The 17,314-nt window shown below is 39.9% G+C and overlaps 1 protein-coding gene across 1 annotated transcript in view; it reads right to left on the bottom strand.

Moving 5' to 3' along the window:
* LOC118814320 (double C2-like domain-containing protein beta) overlaps positions 1–17,314 on the bottom strand; it is a 125,793-nt gene that overhangs the window by 72,469 nt on the left and 36,010 nt on the right. The window contains exon 2 of the mRNA XM_036579867.1: positions 9,138–9,217. Coding sequence (XP_036435760.1) covers positions 9,138–9,217 — 80 coding nt within the window. The remainder of the gene's footprint in view (positions 1–9,137; positions 9,218–17,314) is intronic.

Below are 17,314 nucleotides of genomic sequence, written 5' to 3'. Positions count from 1 at the left end.
GAAGTAAATTGTGCCTTAAAGAGACTGCAACATGCACCCACAATTAGTCTGAATTTAATGGTACATTTACTTAGACTAAGACTGAGGGGTAGGGTTTAAATGTGGCAGTGAAATAATGGCTCGAAACAAAACAGAAACTAAAAGTTACACCGCAGTATTCTATGGGGTGTTATTTGGCTTTGTGAAATACAGACTGAGCGTGCATTTTGCAGCTGCCTTTCGCATCTTCTTATGTACACTCATCTGACCCTGAGAGTATAAACAGTGTCATTCTTATGGTAAACATTCTTTCAGCACGTGCTCCAGGCTTGTGTGTCTTGTGTGCTGCCATTGTTGAAGTCTTTCAACAAGGCTTTTGAAACAAATGCAAATTTACGTCTTGTTTTAAAGGGCGGAAGAAAATTGATACAAATCCATTCACTGCAAGTTGCTCAAACTTTAGCAGACGCAGTTTACAACACAATCAGCAGCGTTTTAAATGACTGCAACCACTTTTTGCATGATCCACTTTTTGCGCAGCCTTCCTTTAAATGTATATGCATGAAGAAGTGCATTTTGCGTTTTACCAGCAGCAGTTTCGCGTGTAACACGCACACAGAAAGTGGCCGATTTGTACCTGACACTCGTGCAAAAGGCTTAGTATATCAGGCCCTTAGTTTTTTTACTGGCTTAAGTGGTCTTTAAACCCAAAGGGTAATCGTTCCATTCAAAGTCTGAGACGCGCAAGTCATGATGTGAAGTTGGACGCAGAGAGAGAGAGAGAGAGAGAGAGAGAGAGAGAGAGAGAGAGAGAGAGAGAGAGAGAGAGATACCTCGAAGCAGTAGCTCTGCCCCATTGGAATTCATACCACACTGAAAGATGTCCTCAGTCACAGAGGGATTCTAGGACACACCATGTGTTTACACCAGATCCACAGTGATCGTAAAGGTGTCTATGGACCAGTGTGATGTCTGCATCACTGAAGATGGAGAAGGGGGGCACACTGCACCCGTTTTTGAAGGCGTGGGGTGCCTTTTTTTTATAGTTTTCAGAGGGAGAGACCAGCTTGGCTGTCTTTTGTGCAGAGCGTTCCAGGTACACTGAAGTGAAAAGTTACACTTGAAGCAGCCTACGTCTTTCTTTGTGCTGACTAAAAAGATCAAAAGGAAGGCGACCTTCACTGATACCCAGTTGCTGGGTACCCTGAAATGTATGATTTTATGATTAGAAAGAGCACAACGTAAACAAAAAGCAGCTTATTTTGGTTCAGCTTGTTTTGCTTGCACCATCACACTGGCTATAACATATTGAAATGACAGTCAGATGATTGACAGGTACAACACTATTGTTGCTTAGCAACAGGAGGACGCCCAGTGTTACAAAATTGCAGTGTGAAGCCTCAAGGTGAAGCGTGCCTGAGTTTCACGCCATTAGAAAAACACAGAGTGAACCCTTCTTAAGGCTTCCTTGTAGTTGTAAATACAAGCTCCCATCCTAAATGTTGCGAATGGAAGTTGTAGTTAAAAGTTGAAGCTGCAAAACAATTCCGACACCAGGGTATAAGGTGCAGGTTTCAGTGGTTGATGGAAAGTAGCTCTTTATTTTTTTAAACTCATCTTACTTTAAGAAGTCACTTATTATGCCAGAGACATGTGCTTATACCTCTAACCGCTGGTTATACTCAATCTTAATATTTTCACAATCAAGGAAACTATTGGGAAGACACCAAAATAGTTTAGGCTCACTCTTAAGAAGGTTCTTTGCCTGATGCCATAGAAGAGTCATTTTTGGTTCCCTAAAAGACCTTTTAAGTGTGTGGTTTTTTGAAGAACCTTTGTAAATGAGATGTGTGAGTGTGAAGAAACCTGAGTTTGAACTAAATATAAGGATTGTATATTTGTCTATAATTGTATATTGTATATTATTTAAATCGGAACACATCTCACTTACAAACACAGTTCTTTAGGGAACTCACATTGTTCTTTTAGGGCATCACTCAAACCCTTTGGGGTATCTTTAAGGAGTGCTAGCTTACCAGTTAATGTTAGAGACGTGTCTACAAAACAAGCATGGCCACCAAATCCTTTATGTTTTTGACATTGTGGGCAACAGGATGATTCAATAAGTATGTGAAGGCAGTACAAGTATGAAGAAACTTGAAAGAATACTTCCTTATTTCCTTGTAGCTCCAGTTCCTTCATTCTAACAGCAGCCTTCAGGGTACGATGTGTACAGTATTCAGTATTAAAATACTGAAATAATGGGAGTAAATTTGAGCAGCCAGTGGGCCAATGATAAAAACAGGTGGGCCTAGGCCCTGTGGTCCCAACTCAGAGTACCATCACTGGTTCAGCCAGTGGCAAGCAGAACATTTTCAAGTTTTGTTTTCAATCGGTCATGAATAACGTGGCAGGGGTGTATTTCGTTCATACATCTGGCAGACCTGAAGTACACTTAAAGCAGGTTTGTCAAATTGGTGACCTGCCAGGCCAAAATGCTGATTTACCTTCATCTATCACTCTGAATTCAGTTTATGAAGGCCTCGGTAATTAGCTGATGAGCTGAATCAGGTGTGTTCAATGAGGCAGTGTGCTGAAGTCTGACGTTTTGGCCCACGAAGACTGGAGCATGACACATGCGACAAAGCATAACAGCTGTGTGCTCACATATGATTCATATTCCACTGTAAAATAGTTCCACACTGCAGACATTTAGATCTCTTTGGCTACATTTACAGTCCAGGTAAAGGTGGCCCAAATTTCATCTTTTTATTTAAAATTGATTTTGTGCATCAGTGTGAAGAGCAAAGCTGCACTGAAATACGATATGTATCTGATACATGGCTGAACAGAACAAAATCAGATTTGCGCCACCTTTTTTTGCATTTGTCTTCGTTAACTTCTGAAAATGTGCCTCACTGCTGCAAGTCATGGATGCAGTGATGTAAGCAAATAACAAAAAAACAAGAAACAGAGGTTTGGAACTGGATCAAGGTTAATACAACCAATATCCAATTCATGAAAGAAAGAAACAGTTAATTAACACCAAATACTAAGGAATGACATTTCCAAATACTAAGAATACAATAGAAAGATTGGTGAAATTTAGGAAGCATTGTTTCTCAAGTTAAATGTCAAGGCTTTCAATGATCCAGTAAGTGCTGAGGATGATATACAGTCGTATGCAAAAGTTTGGGCGCCCCTGGTGAAATGACGTTTTGTTGATTTTGTAAGTGAAAATAACACATCCTCTACAGAGAACACACTACTGCACATTTTAATGCACACTGTTTATTTGCTGAATTTAACATATTGAAAGAAAATAAAATATAAAATGCAGCCTGTGCAAAAGCTATGTTAAGCTATGTTAAGCCCAATGTTAAGCTTGGCAAAAAAATTGGTATTCATCGCTGAATTTGCAGAAGAATGCCATATTTAAGTGTGTTCTTTAAGAGGGTGTTTTAAATTATGTTTACGTAGAAAAACAAGTCATTTGAGCAGGGGTATACTATTGAACTTTGACGTTATAAAATACTTCTTCTCTATCTGTATTCATTACCTTGGTAGCACAATGGTACACTGTTGTTGACTAACTGTTATTTATGACTGCATATGTTAGAGTTATATACCACAGGGACTTCAATAAACTGCAAACAAGCATATGTTTAGTAAGCAAAAGTAATGCGTAGAAATGGAAATTAGCAATAAAAATGTAATGGACTGCAGGTGTAAGATCTTAAAAGAGAAAACTGTTATGCTGAACCGGCAATTCTGTTCCCACTGCTCATTCACATCAGCTTTAAATAGCAGAACTAATCAGAATAGAGAGAGGGAAGGACATGCAGAATGACAGAAGGACCAGGGAACGAGAAGGACAGCATGATGGAGAGAAAGCAAAGAAGAGAAAGAGACTCTCTTGGTCTTTCACGAGGGGCTGTTTTTGTCTCCCAGTGGCTGCTGGCTGTGCTTTTGTTTATGCTGATGAAGGGCTGACAGAATGAACAGACCAGGCGGATGAAAACCAGAGGAAATCACTGCACCAACCTTATGATTATCTCCACTCTCTTAGGACTAATGTTTCGACTACAGTTCACTCATGGAGTAATTATTGCTCTGGCTTGAAAACAAACATGCAAACAAAAAAAAAACCCTTTCTAACACCCCCCTAAAAAACAGGAAATATGCCAAATGCAGTATTTCAATCTCGTGTATGTGAAAAAACCAGAGCTGTCAAACAGTTGTAATAATTCTTTACAATAATATGCAACATTTTGTGCAGGTAATTGTTATTAATCAATTTTCCATTTAAAAAGCAGTGCGTTTTGTTATCGCTATAGGAGCTTAATCAGAATCTATTTGTTACTTTTAATAATTGTGTATCATTATTTTATCATGTGAGTGCAGGGTATACATAAAAATCACGTGATTTCCAAAGAGTAAATGCAGTTTTCAAGTTTCATCACTGACATCCAGTGAGAGCAGCAGTGGCTGCATGTTTAAACCAACAGATGTATATATCATATACACCGACTGGCCATTTCATTAAGTACACCTTGTTTCTACACTCCTATACCCATTTTATCAGCTCCACTTACCATAAAGTGCACTCTGTAGTTCTACAATTACAGACTGTAGTCATCTGTTTCTCTGCATACTTTGTTAGCCCCCTTTTACCCTGTTCTTCAGTGGTCAGGACTCCCACAGGACCACCACAGAGCACGTATTATTTGGGTGGTGGATCATTCTCAGCACTGCAGTGACACTGATGTGGTGGTGTGTTAGTGTGTGTTGTGCTGGTACGAGTGGATCAGACACAGCAGTGCTGCTGGAGTTTTAAACACCTCAGTGTTACTGCTGGACTGAGAATAGTCCACCAACCAAAAATATCCAGACAACAGCGTCCTGTGGGCACTGATGAAGGAGTAGAGGATGATCAATAAAGTAATAGAGTGGACAGTGAGTGGACACGGTGGTTAAAAACTCCAGCAGCACTGCTGTGTCTGTGTCATACCAGCGCAACACACTCCCACCATGTCAGTGTCACTGCAGTGCTGAGAATGATCACCCACCCAAGTAATACCTGCTCTGTGGTGGTCCTGTGGGGGTCCTGACCATTAAAGAAAGCTAACAGAAACAGATGGACTACAGTCTGTAATTGAGGAACAGCACTTAAAAGCTGTATTTGAATGAGATGACTAACATCATAGCAACACACAGCACGTGTCCAGCTAAGCTTCAACCTGTACTACTATCTTAAACAACGTTTAAAAAACATTGGTGTTAACCCCTTAATTGGCCAGAACCCACAGGTGGGTCCTCCCAAGTTTTATTACACACTTCTATAAGAATAACTCGGCCAGTTTGCTTTGTAGTCTATGTAGTTAATAAATAATAAGCTTTAGTATGTAATAAGCATGCAATTTTAAAGGCTTAATAATGTATCACATTAACTCCTTACTTATCCATTAACAACACTAAGAAAAAAACACAACAGTGATTCACATGGCATTTTTACAACACGTACAACTTCAGGGGTTTTTGTTATCATTCATTGTTACTTTTAATGGACTAGCTAACTTCACAGTTTGAAAGCTTGTAGTGAGTACTTTGCCATACATTTCCAAACATGACTGCTGAACACAGCATTGTTATTAGCCTACAGTGATAATGGCAGCACTAACTAACAGTTAGATTTGTCATGTTTTTCAAATACAGTTTATTTAGCAGTAAAAAGTGTAGGATTAAGTAACACGCTAAGCGGAACTTTGTTTTTGCTGAAAACGTTTAGTGGGTCAAAAATAGATATGAATATATATATATATATATATATATATATATATATATATAAAAATATTCAGAGTGAGTGTAGAGAATGGAAATGTAGATAGTATGTATGAAGTAATGCAGGTAGACATTTAGTTTGTTATTGGATTTAATGGTTTCTTACAGTGTAAAAGTAAAAGAGGCACAAAAAAGAGGAGCACAAGTCATGATGTGAAGCTGAGCAGAGAGAAAGACCTTGAAGCAGTAGCTCTACCCCATGGGAATTCACGCCACATGCGGTCACAGAGGGATTCTGGGAAACACCGTGTGTTTGTACCAGATCCACACTCGTTGTACAGGTGTCACTGACACAGATGGTATAATTCATTACCAGCATGATGCCTGCATCACTGATGACTAATGTGAGAAGAAATATGAAAGAATATTTCCTCGTTGCAGCTCCAGTTCCTTCACATCAACCTTACAGCTTTACATCCAGAGTCTTTGTCTTTTCTCTTCTTTAAAGGACACTTATCACACTTTTATGGGCATAAAAAGGTCAACTTTTTTGATGTAGCATGTAAAGACTGTCAAAGTTTTATAATGTACCCTTCACACCCTGCTCCACACTCTACTCCACACCCTGCTCCACACCCTGCTCCATACCATCCATGTATGAAAACTAAGCTGTAAAAATGACAGATTTATATCTGCCTTTTCAGCCTACAGGCGTTTAGTCTCGCACGTTCATGCTGATGTGTTCATGCATGAGAGTTTCTACATGAACTGCTTTTTAACAAGAGACAAGGCAGCCAATCAGAACAAAGCTAATTTACATATGTCAGTCTTAATGGCACAGTAACAAAAACAGTCTGTTTCATTCTAAGGGATGAATTGTCAAATAAAATAGAATTTTTACTGTTATTATCATTATTGTTTTTGTTGCATAAAACTTAGAAGTGGAAGTGAAAACAAATGTAAGAGAAATGTAGAATATTGGCCTTTCAAATCTGCCCCAAGTGTAGCTGGGACATGTGCATGTCCACACTGCCTATGATAAAATGGATCAGCATGTAGAATTGGAGCTTTCTGCGTGTGTTTGTGTTTTCTATCATTAGATAAAAGAAGCTCAGTGCGGCCTTTATTGTTGTTGCACACACATTCAGAATGCAGTTCAGATCAGCAGAAATAATGGACTGGATATTAGACGGGAAAAAGAAAGAACCTGATCTAGGCCTGAAACAAATCTAACCCGAAATATTACACACTCATACTGCATGATGTGATGTTGTTAGCTGTTGTTTGTGTGTGGGGTAGGAGTGTTCAAGTGGCTTGAGCATCATAGCCCACTTTTAGACAATCATCTTAAGTGAAGTGATAGAATTAAAAATAGCTCATTGTAAAGCTTAGTAGTTTTTCAAGAAGAAATACTTCACCACTACTGGCAGATTCTCAAGGTCTCAATATTGTTGCTGGATAAGAAAAAGTGGTATTGTGCCATCTTTACTTTAAGGAGAATAGTAGATTAAATGGTAGAAATAGCTCACATTAAAAGGCAGTTTTGGGATATTAATTACTTCTCTCACTGTAATGGAATTATGTTACTCAATACTTTGTGGAAAATGTAATATCATTTCTCATTACTTTTACATTACTCTCTGAATAAAGCCCAAATTTGCACAAAGTACAAGGGAAAATTCATTAGTTCTTCCTGTACTTTATTTAGAAAGAAATAGCCAATCATTTAAACATCTTTTAGAAGGCTTGTCTCTGTTCATTTGAAAAACACAAGGTCTGTTCTGCTAATTAAAATTACGAACAACTATTCATTTTTGAAAACCTACAAACAATCCAGATTAAACAGCTACAAAATGCAATCTTTAAGAATGTAATTCTTAAAAAATCAGATCTGTTTAGGTGAGGTTGAGGTCCTCTGTTCTTCAGCAGGGAGATAATTTCCCCTCAGTTTAATATTAGCATGATTAGATACTTCAACAGATCGCTCTCCAAGTTTACACTCAAAAAGTCATGGCATCAACTTATGCAGGTAAAACATGCACATGCAGATTAAGTACAAGGACAGAGACAAATCTATATAGAGGAAATGTATGCTTTGCCATATAAGTAACACAAGTCAACGACTGTAATGTGATTACAAGGATTTAAACTGCAATGCTGTACACTGCTTTGTTACAGTAATTACATTACTGTAATGCATTACTTTCGTTCTGGGTTAACCCCCCCCCCAACACTGTTAAAGGGCTTTTATGGTACAATTTGCACCTAGAGTATAACTGAACACAGAAATATGCAGGGACTTGTATACAAATTTGCTCACATTTGGATGCTTTTGGCTGGTTTGTTTTATGCTTACTGTAAAATATTATAGAATATTAATGACTGTGACATTGGTACTGATGTTAGTCATTACACAGACTGATGCGAAACAATTCCTCGTCACTCATTATCACATAAACACCCCCGCACAAACAGGAATAAACACTTAGATCTGCCCACGCTACAGACGAATAGGGGAGAGAGAGAGAGAGAGAGAGAGAGAGAGAGAAAGCACACTTGTGGCTAACTGCTGTGAAGCCTGGCTGGACGCTGAGAGGACGGGACAGTGGCAGATGCTGGCAGCAGTGTGGGCTGTCAGGGGAAATACCCCTCACACGATGCTGGCCAGGCAAAAGAGCAAGCCATTCATGTGTTATACATCTTAAAGGGGTGTTCCATGCTCACTGGAACCCAGACATGCAGAGGGAGAGGGGTTTCTAAAGGTGTCTCTCTGCAGTACAATAGGCTGGGACTGCTGCCAGTGGAGAGGGGCGGGGGGGGGCAGTGGGACGGCTGGTGATTGGCATGCTTTGCAGAACCTGTTTTATTTTCCTAACAGGTCTAGACAAGGGAGGCTCTGGACGGGAACTGGAATGTATGTTTGTTTCTGCAAGGACAGTCTCATTTAATCATTTAATGAAGAACTTGTAGGAATTGTAATGAGTGTGAGTGATTTGAATTCATGCTGTACAGGAACAGTTAAAAGCAATGTAATTTTCCCTTTACTATGCTTTCTAGATTTTAAAACCAATACATTTTCACAATTTCCCAGGTCAGGAGGCTGACCGGAAGCGAATGACAGCACAGTATGAAAAGGGAAAATGAGTCAATCTTTAGTCTTCCAGCTGAGCTTTGGAGTGAATATTGATAAATGTTCAAGTGCCTCTATAACTTTAGTGCCTTTATAACCAGAACTTCAAGGCACTCGCTTCACAATTTCATGTCAGCTTGCCAGTCTGCAGTAAAATACTTCTCCAGTTTTTGCTGCAGAGCAGAATGATATCCTTTTGATCAAAAAGGGAGAGAGAATGCTTAATGGTTCTGGCAGAGGCGCTTACCTTTGCTTTGTTGATGGTGCAGTGCAGGGCATTGTTCTCCTGGTCGTACAGCAGGCTGAAGTCCAGCGTGCCCAGAGTGGCTGTGGAGAGACAGAGAGAGAAGAAACATTACCCACCCTGCAGATCCCTCACACTTCTTACTTAAGCGTCATGCGAACGAGCTTTTGATTTTTCTCTTTGAAATGTGCTGGTTACACTGGTTATTGCAACACAGTGGTCCCGCAGCAGAAATGAGGTTCATGCTCTAGTGGTTTTGCCCCTTGTTCCCAGAAGCCCATGAGAAGGTTTTTTGATGGACAGCAGGAATCGATAGCTGGAGTGTAGCTTAAAGGAATAGTTTGGCGAGAAATTAAATGCATCATTTTTCTCGTACTCCAAATGTAGTCCATCAACTGAGACGTTTTGATTTTTAGTTTTGCACTGAAGCTACAAAGCTAATGTAGCTAAAGATTAATAGTTTAATTAAAAGTTTAACCCCCAACAACTAGCACTGTGCAAACTGCATGCCTCAATCACCCTACAAATGCATCAATCTTCGTTTGTGTAAATGAGTAACACCAAATGAGATGAGATTACATGCAAAAAATGGATATGCAGCTAAAAAGCAGCAGCCGTATTAAAGGGGAAATTCCAGTGATTTTCCAAAATTTCTGTGCAAGTTAATGGTTGAGATGTAAGCGGTGAATGCGGCTTTCTAGAGAAACTGAGCGAGTTAGAACTGTTCATGGCGGTGGTAATAGGAACCAGACGTCTTAAGCGTTTCATTTCTTTAAAAAACTGCCTCTCAGAAAATAATTGAATGAAATGGTTTACAAACGTGCTGCATGATGTCTGAGATGTTTTACGATAGGTTTAATGTGAGGTTTTGGCCTTAAATCTAATCATGGTGGAAGTGTATATGCAGGGTCTTGTAAGGCAAAGAAAAATTCTTTTTTGAGATTTACCGCTATCAAAATTACATCTAAAACTATAAAGACAAGTGTAGGTTCATTCTTTCTGGATAGTAAACAAAATGGCTATATGTGCAATATCAGCTTTGTGACCCCAGGTTCCTATCATCACTGCTGTAAAAAATAGTCGGTAAGTTTCTCTGGAACAGAGCATTTCACATCAAACCACTCTGAATGACCGGATTTACATATCAGTGACTGGATTCTGCAGAAGTTTTGAAAAAGGGATGGAATTTTGATATTAAGGCCTGAATTTTGTCGATACTTAGTTTCTTTTTCATAAAGAATGTCATTCAGTATCAGCAACCACAACAGATGTGGAAAGATTTAGGCTTGCAGTTTGCATGATGCTAATTGGTGTATATAAGCTTCTGTTAGTTGTTAGCTACATTAGTTTTGTAGCCACAACATAAAACCAAAGAGAAAAACTTAAAAAAAACAAAAAAGCACCAAAAAAGTCTTAGCTGATGGACTACATTTGGCTTAGCTTTTTCACTAAACTACTCTTTAGTGTAATGTGTTTTTGTATCCCAAAAGGTTTCAGGTAGCTAGGAAACCCGAAAAAGGAACAGAAGAAAGTGAAAAGGCTTTAATGCCCTTCTTTTCTGTATGACCTTCAAGGCAACATTCAGCCCTGTTCCAGGGTGTCCTGACCGCGTACACCCACCTCCACTCAGGAAAAGCGTGCAAAACATGACAGCCAATGGACTCAATGCGGCTCCTGTAGAGTTGGGAGTTACTTTGCTTCGAATCCTCCTGCTGTGTCTGGGTCGGTATGAGAGCTGGTGTCAAAATGTGAGTCAAGCCTCAGACTGCAGCTTAGCGGGAGGCCCACGGCTCCGCTCCACAGCGGCCATCTGGAGTTCAGGCACTTCGCTAAACGCGCATGTGTCCGCTAGCCTGGAAACCCTTCTGTCAGGCCAATTAGGGACAACTAGCCGCTAAAGGAAACGCACACCGCTGTGTTCTCACTGAGAAACACCTGGGGCTTTCCTCCCACACGAGGCTTCTTTGCTTAAAGTCTTGCTTTAGCTAGCATATTAGATCAAACAAGACCAGACCAAGACCAGCGACAGAAGACAACATTGCTAAATATTCCATGGCGTATATGACTTGAAATGCCTCTTTTTACCTTTCGTTTAATTGCCACAATATGCTACACTCTTAAAAATGATGGATCTTCAATAGTTCTTTAGTAATAAAAAAAAGGTTCTATATAGAAACAAGAACCCTTTGCATGATCACCCACCCCTACTTCCTGTTGTTTTCTGCATTTTCTTTGCATTTTTCCTAAAGCTAAAAAAACAACTTTGTACTTAACGGCCATACTGACTGGAAATTATAGAGCTCATATCATGAATATTATTAAGTATGTGAAATAATATTTAAATATTGTTCAAGTCTCAAAACATACTGTTCACTCCCCAGTTCATTCATATATGTCATCTAAGCCACAAAACAATCCGTTTTGAATGAACTGTGTTTCTGTGATGTGATGAGAACAAATTAATTTACATTTATCTACCTATCCAGCCCAGAGCAGTTTAGCCCCGCCCATTCATTTTAAAGTTCTAAGCAGTGTTTCACCTCTGACTGCTTCTGAATGAGGCACAGTAGAGGGCAGCCAATCAGAACAGAGGTTCATTTATCTTGTATCAGTCTTCAGGGCACAGTAACAAAAATAGCCTGTTCAGTTCTAAGGGTTGGAAAGTGCCGATGTAAAAATGTAATAATGACCCTTTTTGGGACATAAAACCACACAAATGTTATATGTGGACCTCATGGAAAAATATGCAAGATAAATGAAGGGTGGCCTCTGACTTTTGCAAAGTACTATATAAATGTAAATGAATGTATAGCAAAACGACAATAACAACTCTACACTTCTAAGGGAGATTGCTCAAGGTTACAGGGAGATTTCATTAGGCAGGTCACACATAGTGTTAGCAAGCATGTTCTGTGCATGGCTGCTTCGGTACCTGTTTTGTAAACGCCAACTGTTTTAATTCGATAAGCGCTGCGGTCTGAAGAGGAAGTGGATAAGTGGGGGGGGGTAAGACTTTGTGTGTGTGTGTGGCATGTGAGCAACAGAGGGGCATCAGGGGACACCCGAGGGATTAAACCAGGTTTGCTTTCGATTACCCAGATTGGCACGCCATCCGTGACTTCAATCTCTAATGCATTTATGAGATGCTGGCACTCGGCAATCATGGAGGGCTTTCTTTCTTTCGCCTTAAAATTGTTTTTCTTTGTGGCGCCTACCTATGTTGCCTCCTTGTCGGGGGTTAACGCGTCAAATTCAGCATTGTGGTGTTATTTTTATGCTCTGAATGGGGAAATATCCTCCAGAATAAACAGAGGAGGCTGTGGAGGAGGGGAATGAGAGAACATACGAGAGAGAAAGAGAGTGACTGTGAGGTAATCAAGCCAGTACAAATAACACAGCAAATAGCACACGCTGCTATAGATTTATGTCCTGTCAGAGCTCAGGTGACGCATCCTTCAATGGCTAATTACTCCCTCCATCAAGCATTATTGACTAATGCACTCAAAGGTACATTTACTACAATGGCATAAAAGAAACATTTACTATGATGACGCACAAGGTTGGACTGAACTGGAAAACAGGAAAAAGAGGATAAAAAATAAAGAACTGATAGTTAAGGCCAGTCCTTCAAAGATTGCAAAACAATACAAGGCCGGTGCCAAACAGCTGCAAGGCTACAGCATTCTCTATAGAACAGCACAGACACATGGCATTGAGACACACTTTGATGGGTCCGAATGCTCCTCAGGGCTCTCCACAGCAAAAACTGTCCAAGTAAACAAACTTGCTCCAAGGAAAAGCTCAGAAACCCGATTTGTGTAGCACGAACAGCTTTCTGCTGACGCATTTGAAAACTGGATTGTGGAGCAGAAGTTAATAAGGGTGGTATCAAGAATATGAAGTACAGTCCATTTAGCAATTTATTTGAACATGAACAGCTGCTGTAATTGAAAAGAGGCGCTCATCTGTAAAGGCTGTCAGGCTTTAGCTTACAGTTCTATAGCTTACACAGCAAGTCTAAAAGCGGCAAACATCTCACCGGCCTACACGCAAGGGTTTCATTTTCTATGCATTTGCAATTTAGACAGGGTTACATTGCTGTTTGATGCATTAATGTATTCACAGAGCTGTATTTTGTGGGAAAATTCTGGGTAATATGATAAACAGCTTAGCCACAGCAGGGGTCAGCAGAGCAGGGACTGGCTGCTGGAATGTAGACGGAGTTACAGTACTTAAGTGTCGTAGGGCAGTATTGCCATTTCTTAAAACTGCATTAAATTTAGGTAGGTGTCTGTGAAGAGTTTCATATTTTCTTGTCCCCCAAATGCAGTTTGTTTTGAGCCCTTAAAATTATGAAAATATAATACTTCATGCTTTTCAGCAGGCATCCATAGCTGAATTCCAGAGTGCCTCTATGGTAACGATGCAAAACACCTACATTTTTTTTAAATGTGAAGCATGTGGACATGGAACTCACTCATTTGCATGCACACGTTTAGCACTGGGAAGTTTCTCCACAAGTAGGAGCTACTCAACAAAGTAACTTTTGTGTGCATCATTTAAAGGGAAGACACCGCCATTAACTCACATCAGTTTGAGCTTATGAATTCACGTGTTTGGAGCCACTCTGAAAATGAGAGGTGAAATAATTTAGTATCAAAATGTGGTACTTGTTATGTATATATATTTACATCTGTGAGAAAAAATCAATAATCCTAATTTTTTAAAAAAGAAAATATCATGCAAATTATCTTTAAATATCACCCAGGCTTAATTTGCCCAATGATAATTGGTGCATATGCTTCTATTACTTATTAGCTACATCAGCCTCATAACTACAATGCAAAATTAAAGAATAATGTACTGACTGATTGACTAAATTTGGTGTAACGAGATATTTTTGATTTCAGAAACCTGTTTGTGAAAGACCTGTGCTGCTTGTTTAACCTGAGCTTCTAAGGCTGTTGCACAATACACCCACTTCAATTACAAAGCATGAAAAATTCATTAACGCTGAATGCTGCTTTCTGGCCTTTCTTTCAGTGAGCAAATCCTAAGCATGTGCTTCCTTTCTGTAACCTTTAGTAGGCTTGAAAAAGCGAAGGGGAATGAAAAACGGACAATGCAGAGGCAGGGATGACTGGATATAGCATTGTGTGGACAGCCGTCCACATGAGCAGCGGCAGACCTTATCGAAAAACAAAACGGAAAATGTCAAGGCCACAAGAAGCCAGGGCAAAAGGGACTGCATTTGGACGTAACAGAGACCACGAAGACAGGCAGGATTAAAAAAACAAAACAAAAAAAAAGCCCTAGCCTGCAGGGCTTTTTAATTCAAGAAAACGAATGTGGAGCAATGACATACCTGTATATCCACCTAAATGCTATACATTATATAAGGCATCTGCTTGGATTGGGGTAAGCTGATTGCATCACTATTAGCCAAACTGAGGCAGAAATACAAAATATATTCCACGTTACTCTGTGAAACTACTTTCAATTGGGTGCAATAAACAGATCATGATTGCACACTTGATTTATACTTCTTAACACTTAATTTTTGCCATTCACTGCAAACAGCAAGTTATTCAGAAAGGTTCATTTCAATCAGATGCTAAATTTGGCATATCTACGCAAATGAATTCACGCACTTCTCTCAGAGGAGAGAAAGAAGTTTCATTTCACTGCCTTTTTTGATCCCAAGGCAATTGCTTGTGTTGTGACAGTGTACATTTCTAATGCTTTCACTGAGTGGACATTTACCATTGACAGCACAACATGAAATAAATGATGTTGACAAATGTAGACTTTCCATTAGCGATTTTCATTGCCGAATGTTTCTATTAGAAACCATCTGCGGCCGAATGTTCTCCCGCAGAAAACAAGAGTCATAGGTGAAAATGTCCATTAAGAAAACTCTCCTATGGCACCCAGGGGGCCTACACGATGCCTCATTGATCTAAAGCAGATGAAAGCAGCAGTGGTGATTTGGCCCCAGCTAATGTGTGGCCATTAACCCAAGGGACCAGCCTGTGGTAAGGACTGTGGTATGCAAGTGGATTGGCAGATCTTATGTATTAATTGGGGACCCCAAGAGTGGGTTAGCCGTGACCTTCAGTGGGGGTGGGTGTGCTTGCATTAGTGTGTGTCTGAGATACTCCCACTAGACTACAGCAAAACCCTCATTAAAGTAACGCTAAGGTCATTAAGGTAACTGAGCCAGCTCCAGAGGGGGACAGGCCCAGTATATTACCCAGCGACTGCGAGCCTATAGGGGAAACCTGGCTCTCTTACGTGAAAAGGGCGCTATAGCCTGCTGGAACTAACCTTGAAGAACGAGTTCATCACTCTGTAGTGCTTGGAAGTTCTTGGAATAAGTTCAGGAATTATTGCTGCAGTTTTTATTAACCCTTTAACATTCCAGGCTTATTACATACTAAGGTTTATTATTCATTAATTACAAGGACTTCAATGCAAACTAATGGAGCTTCTCTTATGCTACGGAAGTGTGTAATAAAACTTTGGGCCCGCTGGTGGATCCATGGCTTGGTAAGGGTTTAAAGGAGTTCACCAGCCAAAACGAAAAATGTTACCATCTGTTGTAAACATGCCTACTTGCCTGCTCCAGCAGTGGCGCAACAGAAATTTTCTGGTTTTAAGACCAGGAAAACCCCCTTCTGATGATGATAAAAGTGGGAGGAACATCTGAAAAACTACGAGCGCTCTAGAGTGGGCCACCTGAGGGTGGGCTGTTTACTACTAGGAAGCAGAATGTCATGTCTGTATTTATTAGCCTCTACATCAGTGGCTATGCTAGCAGTCAGAATTTCTTTATTGCAGGGTGGTGGTGGAGGGGGGGATTGCAGAGAAAGAACAGTGATGGACGAAAACACAAAAAGGATACAAAATCTTGAATTCTGTCAAACTGGTGAGGCTGAGTGATGCAATGCTGCACTCTAGAACGTTACACAACATGACAAACAACCTTAAATGTTAGTTTTAGGTCAGAATGCCGCTTGAATATTACATCAAAACATTAGATGCAACCACTGCCACCAGTGGCCGTAAGACCAACAAAGTATAATTGGCCTTGCTCTCTCTAGGTAGGTAGGATGACCCTCCCTCTCCCCTCGTCACTCAGCGCAATTCTAGCCAAAGAGGACGCCTGTTAGCTGTCATAAGAGAGCGTTGGCAGTTAGTTATTACATTAGTGGCAGTTTGAAAAGATGTGGTGGCTGGCTTCATGTGTTTTGGAGGAGGTATGTGCCAGTCTTCACCCTCCCAGCTTTGTAGCATCACGTGATAGGGGGAGACCAAGCTAGCAGGGGAATTGGCAAATGACTAAAATTGGGGAGAAAATTTCTTGTGGATGTTTTTAAGGCTGCTCTTGTTGTCCTGTATTTCTCACACGTTTTACTTTGGTGGTGCTGAGCATTTTTAATAATCATGTTCAAAAAACATAATGTGCTTTGAAAAAAACACAACACATAACTAGCAAAGATGTCCTGAATTTGTTTTCTCTTAATTAAAAGGAATGCCTAGTTGTGGTTACACTACTGACCCATCTGCTTACTTAAAAGATGAGCAGTGAGAAATATTTTAACAAGAAGCCATGAGGACGGGAGGATGTGAGAGACTGGTAGCTCAGGTAAATTCACAGAAAAGCGATTTGTGGTCATTAAGCTAGCTTAAACCTCGCTGAAATAGAGTCTGAAGAGATGGCTATATCTTAGAGAAGTGCATTTAAAAGATGTTAATCGAGTCTACATCGCGGTTTAACTCCTTTTTCCAGCAATTATTGTTTCGTCAGTCATAAAGCTCTGCAGTTCACTGTTATTCTCCCACCAGAGCCTATAAAAAATGGCTGAATTTAGGGCTATAGTTGAGGCAAGCACCAGGTCAGACCATTCGTTTTTATATGTTTATGTGACAGTATATAGTTTCACATGGAAAAAAAAACAAACTCAAATCTCTGGGAAACAATGTTGTTGCACTTGTGAGTGTGTGCACTTTTCATGACAAAAAAATGTTAAAAATATGTACTAGATATGTATTGCTGTTATGGTCAAAATAAGAACCATGGTTAAATGTTTATATATTTTTTTGGAATACTATTGGGAACACTCGCAGATTGTTTGTGTATGACTGTATATCATATAATCTATTATACGGTATCACCG

The sequence above is a fragment of the Colossoma macropomum genome, unplaced genomic scaffold, assembly GCF_904425465.1.
Source record: "Colossoma macropomum unplaced genomic scaffold, Colossoma_macropomum, whole genome shotgun sequence".
Taxonomy (NCBI): domain Eukaryota; kingdom Metazoa; phylum Chordata; class Actinopteri; order Characiformes; family Serrasalmidae; genus Colossoma; species Colossoma macropomum.
This window is presented reverse-complemented; position numbering and strand designations above follow the sequence as displayed.